Here is an 18,098-nt window from a genome sequence, read left to right on the forward strand (position 1 = left end):
GGCCAACGCTAACTAAAGGTTACAAGGGAGAGTGATTGCCTACTTCACAAGAAATGGCATCAACCACATGGCTGCTTTGCTATAGACACCACACACTTTCATAAGTCACTACTATTTGGACAAGCAATCCAAGGGGAAAGAACAACTGAACAAGCATTGTTGAGTAACAGGTTTCCTGTTGGGTATGTCAAGGGTGTCACCAAAGGTATAGTCACTTTTGATTTAGTAGCTGAATACCATACAGCTCGGAATCATGAGGTAGCCCCAAATTTCTCCTTAGGCAACAAAAGTTTCCCCAATGTGGTGCAAGATGAAGATTTCTGAACCAGCAATATCATGCTTCAATTCAAGATGCTGCCTTTTATTCAGTTGTAGGTCTATGATCTTGAACCTCCTTTTCTTAGAGGAATAAGATTTTTTCTTCAGTTGGTGTATGTGGGGAGAATCTCGGGCAGAGTATCATTTGACTAAACCAAAAGCATCACTCTCTTCAGGTGTTAAGAGTTATTTGAGACAGTCTGGTAAAATCTTACAATATAAAGGTTATTTTCCAGCCAATGTGTGCTTTTTCTAATCTATCTGTTGTCGATCAGCCAGATTTACTGAAATTTGAGAGTCCTCAAATTATAAAGAGATTTAAATAACTCCAATATGTTGCACAGGGAAGCATAGGTGAGCCAAGTTCTAGTTTCAGGAAGCAGCATATGGAATAACTGCACAGTAAATATATACAAGATATTATCTAAGCATATTTGCCAAGTCCCCCGAAGATTAATTTTGCTGAAACTAGTTCATCATTATTTTCAAACAAATGTATAACTGCTGAAGAGGACTGCTTTGGACAATACAGCAAAAATATATATATGGCCTCCAAAAATTAGGATTTCAGCCTATCCTTCTCAGCAACTAAAGCAGAAAAAAACTCAAACAATAGGGTAATAGGTAACGTTAATAAATGCACTAATATGGCAATAGTATGTGAGTGGATGAGTCCCAGCTAAATGACCAGGAATAGTTCAAAAGCATGTGGATTATAGTAAATTAAACACAACAGCTCATTCTCCTGTATAGTACACCCCCAGCTAGTGTGTCCTAATTTCTGAAATGGCAAATCTTGGGTGTTCAGTTATACACCTCAATCACAAGTAATTCAAAACTATTCTCACTCACTTTAAGGATCCACTCATCAACATTATCAACCCAGGGGTCTCCCCCAAACATTGAATAGTAATTTTAACAGCAAACACACCTCTCCAGGACTGGTCCATTGGTGGTAGCAGGGGGTGCAGGCTCTGTCTCTGTGGTTGGATTTCCTTGATTGAGATTTTGGGGGCACACACTGCTCACTGAGGCAGATGAGAAATCCTCAAGGGGTTCATCAGGCCAACCAAACTGCTCTTTAGTCTTCCCATAAATTTTAATGGCATCCATCATGGTGACACCGGCAGGATCCACAGATGCTCCAACTGTAAAAATAACATTGATTTAAAGCACTGCTTAGAGCATATCACATATCTACAGTGCAGGCTGCAGCAAACAAAACAATACACATCCTACTTGTCGTTATGGACTGTAGTAGGAACATACTTTATGTACTTCTGCACAGTTATGATAGTGCCAAAAGCAAACATGGTTCTAGGTTCATTTTACTGAAGTCCCTTGCCCAAAGTGAGAGAAACAGCTCTTTGCATGGCTAATATACAGAATAAAAAAAATTCAGTTATGTTTATACACAATTTCACTGCAGTAGGACAGCTGTGTTAGTGCATTCCCAATATGCAGGAACCAGCATCCCTGACAATATATGCTGAATCATTTTGGGATAAATTAGCACAATTGTATTAATATGAGCTTTGTATAGTTCTAAGGATAATGAATCTTCACTGCAGCTTGGGTTCAGACACTGTGTTAATTCAAGGGCCAAAGTAATAATTAATGGCTGCTCCTCTGACTTTTATAAAAATACAAGGGCACTCATCAAGTGTACCCTATAATGGGCTTACTGTTTAATATGCCTGAAACATTTTAAAACCAATAATTAATAATACAGGTTTCTTCACATAGAATTAATTACCATTCAATTCAAATTATCTGCATATGCAACATATACAACAATGAGGAATGCCATTCTGACTACAGCATCCGAAGCAGACCTATTTGGTCAAATGACCGAATATCATCTCATATATTATGAATGCAACAACATGGAGCCTCATTTACGCATCACCCCAGTGCGCTGACATCTGTTGTCTTCTTCCCACACGCCCTCAGACCCAGAGCGCGGCACACAAGATTGAGTTTGTATAAACTGTCTTCACAGACTAACTTGGGACTTCACTACTATCAAAAGTACACTGAACATAACAGACATAACCGTGAAGAATCTGATGTCAGAGTATTAAGTAGAAGAAAAAACGTGCTTACCTGTAACTACAACTCTCCAGTGCATCTTTCTTATATCCACATGCTTGACTTATTTCCTACCATCCAGGTGGGATATCCCATGGAAACAGTAAGAGAGTACAACAGGCCTGAAAGCCCTTAGGACATGGTCACTTAGAGCCCCATTTACCAAGTTCCAAAAGACGCACAGTCTTGCCAGTGAGTGTCAACCCTGGCTGAAATCCCCTCCCACATGCCATCTCACCACAGAATTCCAGCGTAAGTGTCAGAGTAGCATATATTAAAGATCAAAAAATTCCATTGGGGGGGGTGGGAGGGGGGGGGGGGGCATGTGAATCTATGAAAATACCAATGCTGGAGAAGAACAATAGTGACAGGTAAATGTTTTCTTCCCCAGCATTAAATCTGTCATATTCACATGCTTGAATCAGAATAGAATGCAGTATTGCACAATGCTATAACATTGAGGGTGATGGTTTACTAATAGAATTGCTCACTTTTATTTCAAATAAAGAGTAAGAGATGCTTTTCCTACCGTCATATCTTTGTCAGCCATTGCATCTAAACAGTAGTGCTGAATGAAGGTATAGCAATTCTTCCAGGTAGTTGCTCGGCAGATATTAGCGGCTTTCATTACTTTCCTAGATTGAAAGCTGCCAACACTGCCATACTCTCGTGGAATGTGCCATACTGTTTTCACTAGCAGACATTCCCACTTTAATCTGACAGAAGGAAATTGCTGCTTTTACCCATCTCGAGATTTCTTGTTTTGATAATCATTATCATTTCCTCTGGTCGAAGAATCCCAGCAACTATTCAAAATGTCTACATTTTTTTGGTCTCGTGCAAAAGATGCAGTAGTTTCTTACCTGTAACTCCAGTTCTGTAGTAGGGGTATCTCTGTTATAGTCGTAATCTGAATTATCCCACCCATGTGCGCGGACACTGGAGCAATCCAAATAGTCTCTTAAGTTGTCCTCTTTTGCAGTTCTGCATAGACACTTAAGAGAAAATCAAAGTAAAAAAATGCAGCCTGACATTAACAAGGCTACATTGGCCAGCACTTCATCCTGAAGTGAAAAAGGATAGCCAAATAATATAGAAAATTACACATTTTAAAGAGTTTCACACATAGAGAAACTCCCCTTAACAAAAATCCTTTGTCATGATAGAGAGGAAGGGTTGACAGACAAGCCCCATAGGCTGCCACTATGTGTCTGGAAAAGGGATACCATGCCTTTAAGTAACCCTCCAGAGACCCTCGGTATCCCATGATGAACAGCCAAAGGCAAGTTACTTTCAGTTCTTTTTGAAGGTGCATAAAGCCAGGCCTGTAGCATTCAGGAAATCATAGTTTCATCCACCGGGGAGGAGGGTGGGTTGCTTATGACTATAACAGAGATACCCCTACTACAGAACTGGAGTTACAGGTAAGAAACTACTCCTTCTGTAGTAGAGGATCTCTGCATATAGTCATAATCTGAATAGAATGGCAAGCCCATCCCAAACAAACCAAACCCAGCGGTGAAAGAAACCCAACAAATCTTTACTGAGCAAATAAATTCCTGAGCGAAGCCTGCTCAACTTGCGCATCTGTCCTGGCATCAACGTCCAAGCAGTAATGCTTAGCAAAGGTATGGACAGACTTCCAAGTAGCAGCCCTACATATTTTTGCAATGGGAACATTACGCAGCAAAGCCGCTGTAGCCGCTTTGCCTCTGGTCGAGTGAGCCTTAGGCTTACCCCCTAGAGTCTTGTAAGCTTTCTGGTAACACAGTTGCATACAGGACACAATCCACCTAGATATGAACTGTTTGGAGGTGGCAAGACCAGTCCTGACTGATCCATAATTAACAAACAGCTGATCCGATCTACGAATGTCTTTGGTCTTATCTAAGTAGAATTTCAAAACCAGTCTCACATCAAGTGAATGAAGGGACATCTCCGCCAGAGAGGAAGGATGTTGAAAAAACATTGGTAAAGTGATTGTCTGGTTGACATGGAAATCAGATATCACCTTAGGGAGAAACTTAGGGTGAGTCCTCATGACAACCTTGGATGCATGACATACAGTATAGGGCTCTTGACAACACAGAGCCCGAATATCACTCACCCTGCGAGCCGATGTTATAGCTTCAAGGAAAGCTGCCTTCCAGGATAAATGCTTTAAAGAAGCATTGTGAATAGGCTCAAAAGGCTCCTTCGTCAATCTAGACAGCACCACATTCAGCTCCCAAGAAGGCGAAGGACGCCTAATGGGAGGAAATACCTTCTTCAAACCTTCCAGAAAATCTTTGATGACAAGGATTTGGAAAAAGGAAATTTGTGAAGGGTTTTTCCTGTACGCAGTCAAAGCTGCGAGGTGAACCTTAATAGAATGAAAATTAAGGTCAGATTGAGCCAAATGCAGCAAGTATGGAAGAATGACAATCTCCTTGCAGGTCGTAGGATCAGCCTTCTTGGAAGTGCACCAAATGCAGAATCTCTTCCACTTGTAGGGGTAGGAAGTCCTTGTAGACGGTCTCTTTGACTCTTGAAGTATCTCATGCAGTTCTCAGGCAGGTTTAGATGTCCATACTGCACTAGCTCAGGAGCCATGCTGCCAAACTCAATGACGAGAGGTTGGGGTGCACCATCTGCCCTCTGAACTTAGTGAGAAGGTCTGGCCGACATGGAAGCCGAAGATGGGGCAGGAGAGACCAGTGTAGGAGGTCGGTGAACCACCACTGCAGAGGCCATTCCGGAGCAATGAGGATCATCCGAGCCCTGGATTGGGACAGCTTGATCAGCACTGCTGGAATCAGGGGAATGGGTGGAAAAGCGTATAGAAAGCTGTTCGACCAACTGATCCACGGTGCTTTCCCCAGAGTCCCCGGTTGGTAAAACCTTGAGGCGTAATCTCAGCATTTGCTGTTGTCGGCGGTGGCAAACAGATCTATTTCTGGAGTGCCCCATTTTGAGAACATGTTTAACACCTCGTTGTTTAAGACCCACTCGTGATTTTCCTGAACGAGCCTGATGAGTGCGTCTGCATGAGCATTCTGCACCCCTGGTAGATGGGTGGGCGTTATCGTCAGTCCCCTGGCCAACAGCCAGTGGCATATCGCTTGTGCTTCCTGAGACAGTGTGTGCGATCTCGAGCCCTGCTGCTTGTTGAGGTATTACATTGTTGTTGTGTTGTCCGTCTGTACAAGCAGGGAGATGGTCTGGAAGGACGGGTGAAAAGCTTTTAGAGCCAGATGAACAGTTCTGAGATCCAGAAAATTGATGTGATACGTGGTTTCCGTTTGAGACCACGTGCCTTGGATCTGAAGGTGGTCCAAATGCGCTCCCCAGCCCTTGGGCTGTGGGGACCTGCTTGCATTTCTTATTCATCCTCGTTACAAAAAGATCAAATTTGAAGTTCTTCCATGCCTCAAACACTCGCCTCAGCAGATTGTCGCCAAGTTCACATTGATAGCAAATGTACGATGTGCGCTTAAGGCCGTCCGCTTGGTCATTATCGGATTCAAGTTATAGTTTCTCCTTTAGAGCCAGGATGTGTCTTATGGCACAAATCCAAAGAGGTAAACCCTCTGTTGAAAGAGGCTGCAATCTTGTGTGCTCCCTCAGTGACATAAAAACATTGATGTCAAGCTGTCTGTTTGGATCAACACTGATGAATGTACTTGTGGTAGTAATAATTAAACGTTTCTCTTAACAATACTCAGTTCAAACACACTGCTGTGCATTTCATTTTCTCTATAGATATTTGTCCTTTGGATGTTACAGTCCTTGAAGGACTCCCACAACTTCCATACAGGTGTTTTGGTGTATGTGGTTAAGCTCAGGTGTGTTTAGGGTATGATAACCTTCTTTCTGTGTTCTTTGTTGGAGTCCACCACAGGGCATTCTTTTTAATCAATTTCGTTTTTTGAATATAGTCATCAAAGGAGTCAGACATTTGTGCCCACTGTTCACTAAATCATTCAATTTCCTTATTGGCAAAAAAGTAGGAGGCCTATATAATACGCCAACATTACAAGTAATCATTACAAAGTCATGTTGTTTTTAATCTGACTTGTCAAGTCTTCTGGACTCCTTTGTCTGTCTTACAGGTGACACACCTTTGCTTCCTCAGTGCCTAGTACAGAGATAACTTTTAGGTCGAGCCTGGGCAGCACATGTGCTGCCATGTGAGGCAGGCTTTAATCTAGACTGTGGCTTGAAGCACCTCCTGTCTTTTCCATTTGTTCCTGTTAGTGTCCTTCAAACATGCCTCATTTTGTTTGGTAAGCAACTTTCTTTTCGGGTTTCGGACCCTTCCAGCAGACTGACCCTGCTACATGTGGTCTTACTTTTTTAATTGACGCTCCTTTGTGCACTATTTTTTGTGGGGGTCTGCCTCGGGCTTGTGTATCAGCACAGCGCCCACTTCACGGATGCCGAGCTTACATTTTCCAAGGTATATTTTTACTATAAACAGCACTACTGCCGCAGTGCAGAGTCCCTGATCACTGCTCTCCAGTTTGTGTTGGCCCCCCACCTCCTGCACATTGTTCTAGTTCGAACCTTCCTTCTTGTAAATTTAAACAAAGATTTCGTTAAAGAGAGAAAGGGTTGGTACTGATGCTGGCCGCTGAAGGAATGGAGGAGTACCCATGCCTACATTAACATTTCCTTATCTGGCTATTGCTCTCCAATCACTCATGTTCTTTCTCAGTGAAGAGAGATTGGGTAGTTCAGGGAGATCGCATTTAAAATGGCCATACTGCTTTCTGTCTACTCCACTGAACAAAAAGGCATCTATCTAAACATCTTTATTTTCACTTCAGAGTCCTTCTAGCATCTGCACTTGCCACTTCTTGTCACAGTGACATTTCAATCTTTCCTTATGCTTCTGTAAAAACAGAAAATAAATTAATACAATTCAGCTAGACGTCTACATTTGTGTGTCCTGGATGCCATGTGTAATTGTGCGCTCTCTGGGGTTTTGTAAAAACAGCTGCAAATGTGTAGAGAAAAGCTGAAATGAGTCTCCTATCACAGTGCCAGAGGACACCCAATGTGATCATCTCTCCAAGAGCTCCCCATAAATTGTAATGTGCTAAAAGCTTTTGGAGGTACGGTTTCCTGATATTTGTATTTTACAGTACTCTCTCTGAATGGTTAACTTCACCATCAATTAAACTTAAAGCAAGTGGAACTTGAGCTCAGGCATTAAAGGCATCCATTGCTTGGGGTGAGTAGAATGTGTTCAGCGGTTTTAATTTTTTTTCCTCTCACTTTAAAATGTCTTTGTTTCTCCTATATAGAGATTTTACATCTTTCCAACCCTTTAACGTTTGTCACAAATTATTTTTAAGACATTTCTGTACTTCACTTAAAAACGTCTGTCTGCCTGCCTAATCAATTTTTTTCTTTTGTTTTTCAATGGCCTGGTACAGTCATTTAGAAGATTAGTGACAGATTGTAGCATGAGTTAGAGGTTGCGATGAATGCCCTTCTGCTCTGATAGTCTGGGGACAGAAGTGTTTATTTTTGTTCTAATGCCTTTTTAGGTCAAGCCTAGCAGCATGCATGCGCTGCTCTGTGAGTCTTCTTGTGGCTTCTCCATGTGGGCCCGACTCCTCCAAAACACTGGATTGGCTTTTACGTGCATCTTTCAATATTGGAAGCATGCAACTGGCTAAAGGCGGGTGCACGTCCCACCTCATTTCTAATGTTCACTCCCACTGCGTTCTGCTCTCGGGAGCGAGCAGCAGCACGCAGGGCGGCAGCTGCATTCTCCGCCGGTCAGGTAACTATTGCCACACAACACGCAGTGCTTTCCCTTTCGCTTGTTTTACATGGTGCTGAAGGGTCCGTGGCTGCCAGCGGTTTTCCTCCTACTCGCCTTGGTTTCAATTACATCAGCTCTTTTCGGTTTCTTGGGAGTCTGTTTTCTTTCTCCGAAAGCTCCAGTAAGACATGTTTCTGTGATATCTTTGTAAGAGCACGAGGCAGCTCGGGTTTCTTTCTCTGTACCTTCCACAGCGCAGTAGGAAGTGTCCGGGTTTCTGTTTCTTTATGTCCAAGGTGCAGGACACAGTGTTGTTGGGTTTCTTTCTCTATATTTTCCACAGTCCAGTAGGCGGGTCTTCAGGTTGGTATCTCTGCACCTTCACAGTCCAGTAGGTAGTGTCTTCAGGTTTGCATCTATGCACCTTCGTAGTCCAGTAGGCGGTGTCTCTAGTTTGTATCTCTGTACTTTCACAGTCCAGTAGGTAGTGCTTCTAGTTTGTATCTTGAACCTTGCACAGTGCATGTCTTGAGGTTTGTATCTCTGTACTGTCACAGTCCAGTAGGCAGTGTCTGTTCCTTGATAGTGCTGGAGGTGAGCCAGTGTTTTTTTGTCTGCCCCGTGCAGTGTCTCCAGGTGCTTTCCTTGTACCTTCACAGTACAGGAAATACTGCCTCCTGTGTCTTTCTCTGTATCCTCTGCAGTGCAGGAGACAGTGTCTCCCGGTGTCTTCCATGTACCCTCACAGTGCAGAATATAGTGTCTCCCCTGTCATTCCCTGTATCCTCTGCAGTGCAGGAGACAATGTTTCCCGGTTTATTTCTCAGTCCCCTCCACAGTTCATGAGACCGTGTCTCTCGGTGCTATCCTTCCACTGAGACCCTTGGACCGGACCCTGGCCTGACTGCCTCAAGTGTTGACCTGTTTTGGCCTACAGCATGGGGTCATTGAGTAGGTGCCTGGACGGTCTGGGTTCCGCTTGTTCCCAGCGTGTGGTCATTGAGTAGGTGCCTGGACGGTCTGGGTTCTGCTTGTTCCCGAGGCTGCTGGAGGCTGGATGTGTCATTCTTACAGAAGCTGAGCCCTTATCTACAGATCAGCATTTTATTACCTGCTTTTCCTTTCGGAGGGAGGGGGCTGTTCAACACTAACCAGGCGTGCCATGCCTAGATTGCTACATCTTCTAAAAGTGGGGTTTAAGTAGCTGAAAGCGTTGAGTCTGACTCCATACAGGAGATGGTGGAAGACAGCTACATGGGACTGGTGGCTCGTGTAGTTGTGTTTATTTACTTACCACGGCAAGCACAAACTCAGTGAAGCCGATCTTTGAGGAACAGTTGGCAAATGCGACATCAGATAAGAAAGAATAAATTAACGGTTATATCAAGGCATGCAAGAGTTTGTAGCCATAGGAAGATGGGCATAGCATTTTTCGTTTCATATAAAAAGTACAAAACGATTTGTCTCTATTTTATAGTCCAAATTGCAATCTTAGTGTTCTGTTGATGTCTTCTTTTGATTTTACTTCGTGCCACATGAACTGGCATTACTGGACCCAGAGTAAGAACAGTCACATGTTTGTCTCAGAGAAGTACCCCACACTTGCTTTAACCACAGTATTGGTGATTCTGTACAACACGGCTTGAACCACTGGCAAAGGCAATAGGTCCAAAAGGCGAGACCTATTGGCTTTGCCAATGCTTGTTTGTGTTGTAAAGACTGATTATAATTTGCTTTTAATTGCATGCTTTATTTTCTTACTCTTTCAGCTCATTTTTTCTCTCCCTACTTTTCTCTACTCATTGCCTATATGAAGCTGTGTTGTGCCACCAATCCTAGGACATTTCAAATGTAATAATTGCATGGCATGCGAATTCACAAAGAACACAAAAGTCTTCGAGTATGAAAGCTGTAAGCACAATCTTAATTTTTTCACTAATTGTAATTCAAAAAATGTTATTTATTGCATTGAGTGTCCTTGCAAGTTGCTATACATTGGCCAGACAACCCAACAAGTAAAGACCCGGATATCGCAACATAGGAGCAGAATCCGATGCAGAGTAACAACAGCTCCGTTGGTTGAACATTTCATGGAATTTGGCCACACTGAAAACGACCTAAAGCGGCAAGTCATTGACAAACTAACACCTAATGTAAGAGGTGGAAATCAACAAACTATCCTGAACCGCCTGGAGTGCAAATGGATTTACAATTGCAAGATTATTGAGAAAGGACTAAATTCCCTCGATGAATGGAATATGATTACCTGACTCCTTCCACCACGTGTTACATGCAGTAACTTACTTATGATCAAAAGAATTTCTTTAAAATTGTTATACTGAAATGCTATAAACATTTTGTAGATGTACGTCCAAGCAGATATTAGTATAACTGTTAAAACACTACTTCAGACCCTATCTAGGATCCTCCCCTAACTCCATTGCCTCCAACCGATTTGATCTGCATGTTCAGCCTCAATTACTAAGCCAGGTCGTAGCTAAATGTCAAATTCTAATTTGCGCTTTCGCTCTTTGCAGTAAAGCACACTCTGCCATGCCCCCACTGCCCATGCGCGTCTTTCGAGACAAGACACCCGGTTCTCAGCTAGAGTTCCCAACTACGCATGCGCATAGAACATAGCTGCTCGTCTGCGCGCGCAATCAGGAAGTACTTAATGCGCCCGCGCTCTGGCATCTAACGTGTGCGATCCTGGAAGCGAGGCACTCGGATCCCCTGCGCAGCAGGCTACAAGCCGTGATTAAGTAAGTGTTCACCGCGAGCCCGTCGCTTTTCTCATGTTTTGACCCAGCAATCATCCCTAACCGGAATTCCCTCCTGTACCCCAGCTCCTGGCGATTAAGTGATAAGAAGTCGAAACACCCCCCCCCCCCTGCAATAGCCGACAAGTCCAGACTAAGTAAGTGACTCGGCGACCCTGCCCCGTTTTTGAGTTAATTTACCCGGCAAATCATCCCTAACCTAATCACATTCTTGTGCCCCAGCTCCTGGCATGCAGTTGGCCAATTGATGTTGTTACGGTTCTCAGATCATTAAATGGACCCCTTATGCAGCGTAGAAATAAATCGCTTAGTAAGTGCCAGGTTTGGATTTTATTGTTTTGTTTTAATTTATCTAAATCGAGGTAATAATAGGGATGCCTTGGAAATTGATGTTTATTAGGCACAAGGAAGATCCCTCCTCAAACTATTCTGCTGATCTGTCCAGACTTTGTTGTCAGATACACCTTGAAATTAGTAAGTCCAAGCCCGCAATTGCGCGCTAAGTCTAGAATTCCGAAATGGTTACAATATTTCTGTGTCTCCTAGCCTATGTCCAGGTGGTTTTAATTTTACTTTAAGTATATGTATCTGATAAACATGATTATACTCTCGAGTCCAAATGATTTACTAGATGCTAAACCATGAGAGACATGTTTAACGGAATGGGCCTTAGGCCACCACTTTTAATCATTACTGATTAAATTAAATCAAATTAAATTAAATAAAATAGCGCAGCACACATTGGTTTATTGCTATGCGCCACTTTCCCAACTACATTGTAATGTGCATGGAATTATACCCTGCCACTGGGAGCACCATAATCACTGAGTTAAGAAAATATAAATGTAGGTTCCTTTTTTAATTTTAATTCCCTCTCCACAGTTACAGGAAGCTCCCCAGTCCTGATGATGATCTAAAATAATATAGATCGAAACGTCGTCAACCTATCCAAGGAAATATATCCCCCTCATTGTATATATGTATGTGGTCTTTTACCTTGTTTGTTGTGTGACATTCCGCTTTCACTATGTTCACTTGTGTCACGTTATGCACCTTGTCACTTATATGAGCACCTGAAACTTTTCTTATAAATGTTGAAAGAGAAAATAAATAATTCAATATGTACCTACATCCTTAGCTCCCTAGCGTGAATTATTGCTACGCTATACTTTCGCACAGGACCTTATTAGGCCACCCTTGAACCATTGTTTTTTCAATATAAACTCTACTACCCCAGGTTCGCCTTACGGGGTACCCTTGTTCTTAAGAAATGTGTTGTGAACCAGTGCATGAAGCCAACCAGCTTGGCTTTAAATGATCCAGAGTATGACGAAAATGTGTTTGTTGTCCTCCCCAATGCACTGCCTCACTGCTTTTATGTCTTCCGTCTTGTGTCCGATGTCCTGTTTCTTAGCTGTGTTGCCATCTCCCTTGACATTGCTTTCCTTTTGCATCTGCTGGTTATATTCTGTGATCTGTTTCTAGGCACAGAGTGTGATTTCACTTTGGTAACCCAAGACACAACTGTGGAAAACAATATTCAGGGGGATTCTTTCAGCATGCTGATGGCAGGCGTCCCACCATAAATGATTGTTGGAAATAAAAATAACACCCAAAGCTCACATGTCCACTCCTATAAAATCTTCGAGCACAAGTTACTCTCAGGCACAACACTGCTACAGCTTTTGTATTCGTTTTTAGGTCTTGGGTATATGAAAGTGCAAGCTGTCTGCTTGTGAAAGACCTATTGTGAAGTTACAGTTGGCTTAGAGCACAACCATTGCTTGCCATTGTTTGGCTTTATTATCACTCATTAACCCCTTAAGTGCTGCTGACGGCCAATGGTCGTCAGCAGCGCTACCTCCCCAGTGCTGCGCACGACCATTGAACGTCCATTCAGCACTAGTTCTAATGGACAGCGCAGCACTGGGGAGAAATGTTTACACGCAGCTAAGGTGTTAACTTGCTTTTTATTTGTTGCCTTGAGTGAGTTTCCCTTCCTTCTGTGATTGCCCCTCCTCTGGCACATGGCCTCTTAGAATTGCTAACTCTTTGGAAATCACACTACCTTTTTTATCCACTATGGGGTACATGTATTTTACAGCTACCTCCCACGTGTACTTCTTTCCTCTTCCCTTTGTAAAAGCCTGGACTGCATCAGTTTCAGCTTCATAAGACTTATAGTGTGCAAAAATAGGGAGAGGCAATTTTGGGTCATTAAAAATCGCATTTCTATGAAGTGTTATAGCACATTATGTATTTACAACGTCAATAGCTCTAAATATCACAAATGCGAGACTGATAGCATTGCAGATGCTTGTTCTTTTTTTAATGTAAGTTCTAATCTGGCTGGGTCTGACTGTTATAGAGGTGTATGCAGCTTCCCTAAATGTGACACAACCACTCATTGAGGTATGGGTATAACGGAAGACCCAAGAGTTGAAGGTGCACTGCCTCATGTGCCATACATCCTCTAACTGATTTGAAGCCAAAATGGGGTACTCTGAATTGGTAATGGTAGCCAACCAGTCTCAAATTTTAAATATTTATAGTGAATGGGGATGTGAATGTAAGCATATTGGATGCCAGAAACTCTTTCAATTAGTAGCTGCCTTCCTGAATAGTGACCATATGGAGGACAATCAGTTGACAAAGGTCTAGGGTTCGGCAATAAATGATGGGAGGAATGCTGAATGAAACAAAAATTAAACCAGTCAAGAGATCTGGGTTAAATCCATTGTTCTTTTGCTTACTATGCCACCCCAGTTTGAACCCAGCCATATGCAAATCATCTTGACGCTGCTCCTCATGGGAACAGTCTAGCCCGAACTGCCAAGCCAGGCCCTCCCTGGACCGGAAACGAGCATCCTAAAAACCGGTCCCAGGATGCTCGTTTCTGGTCCAGGGAGGATCTGGACTGGCAGTTCGGGCTGGACTGTTCCCATGGTTAGCAGGGTCAAGGCTGATTTGCATATGGCTAAGTTTAAACTCGAATGGCATGAGGAGCAAAAAAACGATGGATTTAGGGCCAGATCTCTGTGCTGCGGTGAATGTTTGACATTGTTCAACATTCTGTCCATCAATTGTTATTTTTGCTATGTGTCACCCCGAGTAGGACGGGTAGGCCCAGACCTGGGTCCCGTGCTCTCCATGCCACTGGAGTGAAACTAGCCTGGCTGATGAGTGGTGAAACTCTGAAACCTATCCCAGGATGCTGGTTTCTGGTCCAGTGGGAACCTGACCTGGCAGTTCGGGCAGGACTTTTCCCACGGGGAGCAGGATCAAGACTGAATTGCATATGGCTAGGTTTAAACCAGAATGGCATGGGGAGCAGAATAATGATAGATCTAGGCCCAGATCTCTGTACTGGGGTGAATGTTTGACATTGTTTAACATTCTGTCCATCAATTGTTATTTTTGCTATAGGTCTGGGATGGGCACACAGTCTTCTAATTTTTTTTACAATTAAAAAGAACCCAGAGTAGAGAAACAAGTTACTTGTGTTCGGTAACGCCTCCAAGGTAGCGACTCTAGCTAACTGCATAATCCTTACCTTTTAAATATCCCTAGATGTCCAACTGGATTTGGAAACTTCTGTATACCAATTTCCTTCCTCGCCAACAGGTGGTGTCATTTGGCGACTTTCTAACTTGTGCCACTCTGTTTAATGCAAATGTGACATAGGGACCAGTATATATACACACCACTTGGTAAAAGCCAGTAATAGACAGTGTGCAGAATTTAAATATTGGAATCTTATTACTATGTCCCATATGGGTTCATTTGAGAGGGTAGGCTAGGAATCTGAGGTTAAACAGTCTCTACCAGAAATGGAATTAGCGAAGGTAAGTAACTTGTTCTTCTAATAGAGACCTTTAACCCCAGATTCCTTGCGAAGAGGTATCAAAGCAGTACATCTTCTCCAATGGTGGGCCTATGAAATGGTTCGGACCAGCAAATCCTGCATGACACATTGTGCGAAGTGTATGTCCCGCCAACCTGCCTATCCAGGTATAAACGCTTTGTGAACATGTACAAAGACACCCACGTCATAGACTGGTAAGTGTCCAAGACTGACACAGTGCATGCCAGAACAGTGACAGCAGTAATTGCTCTAGCAGAGTAAGCATGCAAGCCTTCTGGGGCGGTGTCTTGGTCAACCCTAGCTCTTGATGCATAGCATAATCCACCAAGAGATGGTCTTCTTCTGCACCACTTTGCCTTTCTTAGCCCCAGAGGAATCAAGGAATAGTTGGACATTGTGAGAAAGTGCCATCTTTCTTGCATTGGTATGCCCCCACTTTTTTCTGAACTGCTGATGTGCTTTGACTGAGTGTGCCCTGGGTTCCTGCCAACCAGATACCCAGGGCATGTGTTCCTTTCCTAAAACTATGCTGAAACAAAAGACCCAATTGGCATCTCTGGCCATCTGTCAGCCCCTAGTGAACGGTACCCTAGGTACCCAGGGCATGGTGACCAGAGAAGACCCCTGAGGGGCCCTGTACCTTGGCCCCACACACTGCCTTTGCAGGCTGAGTGCCTAAGTACAGAACTAAAACAAGAGTCGACATGGCCCACACCCCTGTGTGCCATGCCCACAGGACCCACTGCCCTGGCATACTTCAGGCACCCCTCTTGCTGGGTGCCCTATGCCAGAGGTGAGGGCACAGGTGCATGAGCCCTGTGCCCCTACAGTACCCAGGGCCATTCATGGGCACTGTAAGTGCAGTGATGCCATTAAGAGTATAGGGTTTTGGGACGTTGTCATTACGAAGTCCCCAGCACCATAATGGCTACACTGAAGACTAACAAGTTTGGTACCAAACTTCTCAGCACATTAAACCAGCACTGACGCCAGTGTGAGATTTAATGTAAAAATGCACCAGAGGGCGTCTTAGCGATGGCCGCAAAAACCCGAACCGACAATCCACGTCTGGGCTGCTGAGGCTGCCACACAGCAGACATGTTGGTGGACCCCTGGGTGGAGAGCCCCCCGCTCTCCTGGGCCTGCAACAATGCACATCCTGGGTGAGGTGCTAGGTCTCCTCCCCCAGGATGGGAAGGGGGAGGTTTCAAAGGCATGCCGTCTCAGAGATTCTCCAGACCATTTGCTGTACCCAGCAACTGGCCCCCACCAGTTCTAACCCCCACTCTGGCGGGAAGACTGGCAGGAAAAACTACGTCAGGAAGGGGGGGGTGCCAACCTTTGCGAACTCCACCCCTCAGGTGGAAGAGGCGAGGTGACGCACGACCCCGGGCCCGGCCATCTTGTAGATGGGGAGCCCTGCCCAATCCCAGCTAGGCTCCGGCCCCCCTCCAACAGGAGAGGAGCAGGCTAGGGGGTGTACTCACCCCAGGACAGGGACCCATTGGTCCCTGTCCTTGCCCTACGTGTAACGCCCCTAAATTTAGTATTTAGAGGCTCCCTGAACCTTCCTTCCTCAGATTTAGATACCAAAAAGAAGAAAGAAGATCAAGAAGAATTAGACCCACCATGCAGCTGCTAACAGGAAAACAACAACTGACTTGGCCCCAGCCCTACCAGCCTGTTGATCCTGGAACCTGCTCCTGCCTAAAACCCAGCGACTCCTGTGGACAGCAACCTTGGGACACCCAGAGGACCTGCCTGCCTCGACCCTATTGAAGATTGGGACTTCCATCAGCAGAGGCTCTGCTGCAACAACCCCCCTGGTGCCAGCCAGGAAGCTCCGGACCAGCCCACTCTGCACCCGCCGAGCCCGGGCCGGGCCCAACAAACCAAGACCACGAGGACGTCCCCCCCGGCCACTGGGACCCGAAGTCCAGTGCCCAAAGACCCTCCTCAACCAACCAGCCAATGCCGGCAGACTCAGAACCAGGGGCCACCCCAACCGCGACCAGCTGAGGGTAAACTTTTCCGACACCCAAAGACACCCTGCACCCGGCGTCCTACAGCCCCCTGTGCCTCTATTTGGGTTACCTAACTGTGCTCCAAGATCCCAACTTACCTCTCGAAGTGTTGGTCGCCCCTGGAGAGTCTCCGTCCCGAGCCTGCAGCCTTTGTTCCTTTTTGACCTTTCCCATTGGATAACATTGAGCGCCCGACGGCTCAAAAGCACCCTGCAACCAGCCGCCTGAGTGTCGCTAGCTGTGACCCCTGTGTCCTATCCTCCCCCCCCCCCTCCCCCCCCCCTTGCCCTGAGCAAGTGACCAGGAGCTCAGCTCCCACAGCAGCATGGCCTGCTAGCCAGCAGCCACCAACCAAATGCCCCCTTCCCCTTCCCTCATTGGAGATCATTGGGACTACCTACCTCTGCACCCGGCCGCCCCTGTGTCTCTGGGATTGAATTAACTGTACTTACCTGACCCTGGGGGACCCCTGAGTCTATGCCCAGAACCTCAACTTCACCAACCAAGTACATTCCTGGAAACCGGTAATTTACTTACCTGCCATTGGATAACATTGATCCATTTTGACTCGAAAATGTTCTAAGTGTGAAGTTTTGAAAACTGAAAATACCTGTGATCAGGGGAGAAGCCAGTACTGTACCTTTCAGCCCAGTACTGAACCGCAAAAGTCATCCCTAGCTGGGTTACTAGTAATCTGTATTTTCTCCATAGGAACCCATTGTCTGTTTTTCTATGAATTTTCTTCTGTCTACTTTTGAAAACTTTAAATATTCTTTAAAAATCACACGAAATACTGAAACGCAATTACCTACCTGTTTCGAGTTAAGACCCCAGTGCGGCCCTAGGAGACCAGTGCTGGATTACAAAAGTAATGCGATCGTACTTTACCTGCAACCTGAATTTTCTCCCATTGAATAACATGGTCAGATTTACATTGGAAAGTTTCTAAGTGTGAACTTTTAAAACAGCTTTATATCCATGAAAATTCACTACAGTGACAAAGGTTTTGGTAATCTGGTTTCAGCTTAGACCCCAGGACTGGATCTAGTCCTGGGACTACCAAAGTAATCTATATAGTAATCAACTGTACTTGCATGTGGAAAACCCATTGAGCTCAATGCTATAGTGTGTTTTAGTATTGTGTTGCTTACTGTCAATACTGTATTAATTGTGTGCACAAACTTTATTGCTCCTTTGCAAAGTAATTACATGAGAGAACTCATAAAAAGAAAAGTATATTTTCATAACTGTTGGTTCTAAAAATA

At 44.5% G+C, this 18,098-nt stretch overlaps 1 protein-coding gene across 14 annotated transcripts in view; it reads right to left on the minus strand.

The window, feature by feature from the left end:
* UBR4 (ubiquitin protein ligase E3 component n-recognin 4) overlaps positions 1-18,098 on the minus strand; it is a 1,723,360-nt gene that overhangs the window by 933,661 nt on the left and 771,601 nt on the right. For all 14 annotated transcript variants that reach the window (XM_086921716.1, XM_086921718.1, XM_086921717.1 and 11 more), the window contains exon 30: positions 1,250-1,466. In XM_086921716.1, the coding sequence (XP_086777842.1) occupies positions 1,250-1,466 (217 nt within the window). The remainder of the gene's footprint in view (positions 1-1,249; positions 1,467-18,098) is intronic.

This window comes from Lissotriton vulgaris, chromosome 5 (assembly GCF_964263255.1).
Source record: "Lissotriton vulgaris chromosome 5, aLisVul1.2, whole genome shotgun sequence".
NCBI lineage: Eukaryota > Metazoa > Chordata > Amphibia > Caudata > Salamandridae > Lissotriton > Lissotriton vulgaris.